The 1268-nt window shown below is 60.5% G+C and overlaps 1 protein-coding gene across 1 annotated transcript in view; it reads left to right on the top strand.

Moving 5' to 3' along the window:
- Positions 1–9: 9 nt before the first annotated feature.
- SIX6 (SIX homeobox 6) overlaps positions 10–1268 on the top strand; it is a 3991-nt gene continuing 2732 nt past the window's right edge. Inside the window, exon 1 of the mRNA XM_010000705.1 lies at positions 10–625. Within this exon, the coding sequence (XP_009999007.1) occupies positions 54–625 (572 nt within the window). The 5' untranslated portion in view covers positions 10–53. The remainder of the gene's footprint in view (positions 626–1268) is intronic.

Raw genomic sequence — 1268 nt, 5'->3', positions numbered from 1 at the left:
GGCCGGCGGGCATCGCCGGGGGGTGCGCGGGGCGCGGAGCGGGAGCCGCCTCCATGTTCCAGCTGCCCATCCTCAATTTCAGCCCGCAGCAGGTGGCCGGGGTATGCGAGACCCTGGAGGAAAGCGGGGACATCGAGCGCCTGGGGCGCTTCCTCTGGTCCCTGCCCGTGGCCCCCGCGGCCTGCGAGGCCCTCAACAAGAACGAGTCGGTGCTGAGAGCCCGGGCCATCGTGGCCTTCCACACGGGGAACTACCGGGAGCTCTACCACATCCTGGAGAACCACAAGTTCACCAAGGAGTCCCACGCCAAACTGCAAGCCCTTTGGCTGGAAGCGCATTACCAGGAGGCGGAGAAGCTGCGGGGCCGACCCCTGGGGCCGGTGGACAAGTACCGGGTGAGGAAGAAGTTCCCGCTGCCCCGCACCATCTGGGACGGCGAGCAGAAGACACATTGCTTCAAGGAGCGGACGAGGCATTTGCTGCGGGAGTGGTACCTGCAGGACCCTTACCCCAACCCCAGCAAAAAGCGGGAACTGGCTCAGGCCACGGGACTTACCCCCACGCAGGTGGGCAACTGGTTCAAAAACCGCCGGCAAAGGGACAGGGCAGCAGCCGCTAAGAACAGGTAAGGTGCTGCCCGTCCCGTCTGGGCACAGGGTCCCCACCCGCCCCGGGGACGGGGGAACAGGAGCCCGGGAAGTTTCTCCATGGGAAACGCAGCGAGATAAAACAAGGAGCAGCGGGAAAACCCTACGGCTTTTTAATGTCTATGTATTTATTTAAGTTGGTGGGGGTCCTCGTCCCGGCTCTCCCTTGGCAGCTTTTGGGGGAGAGAGGCGGGGGAGAAACCCACCCGGGCATCGCGGCTGGCGCCGTGACCCCGGCAGGACCCGGCGGCGGGAAGGGCCTTGTTCAGCGGCTGAGAGAAGTTCTGTCCGGACAGAGAGAAACCTCTTTCATTTATGTCCGCCTGGAGCAGGGCCGGCAATTCCCTCCTGCGGGCCCTGCTCGTTTGCAGAGAGACACCTTGGCCTAAAGATCTGCCGGAGCCAGCCGGGAACATTTCTTGGGATGGTTTTTTTTCTTATGACTCTTCTCCCGCCTTCTCCTCCCCCTTTTTTCTCTTTTTTTCTTTTCTTTTTTTTCCTTTTTTCCCCACCTTTTTTTCTTAATCTTAAAAACCAAAACTGCATTTCTAAATGAGCAGCGTTACCCCGACATTTGCGGCACAAGCAGATGCTGTGGGAAACGGGGAAGGAAGCAGAACC

The sequence above is a fragment of the Chaetura pelagica genome, unplaced genomic scaffold, assembly GCF_000747805.2.
Source record: "Chaetura pelagica isolate M959 unplaced genomic scaffold, ChaPel_1.0 scaffold36, whole genome shotgun sequence".
Classification (NCBI taxonomy): domain Eukaryota; kingdom Metazoa; phylum Chordata; class Aves; order Apodiformes; family Apodidae; genus Chaetura; species Chaetura pelagica.
This window is presented reverse-complemented; position numbering and strand designations above follow the sequence as displayed.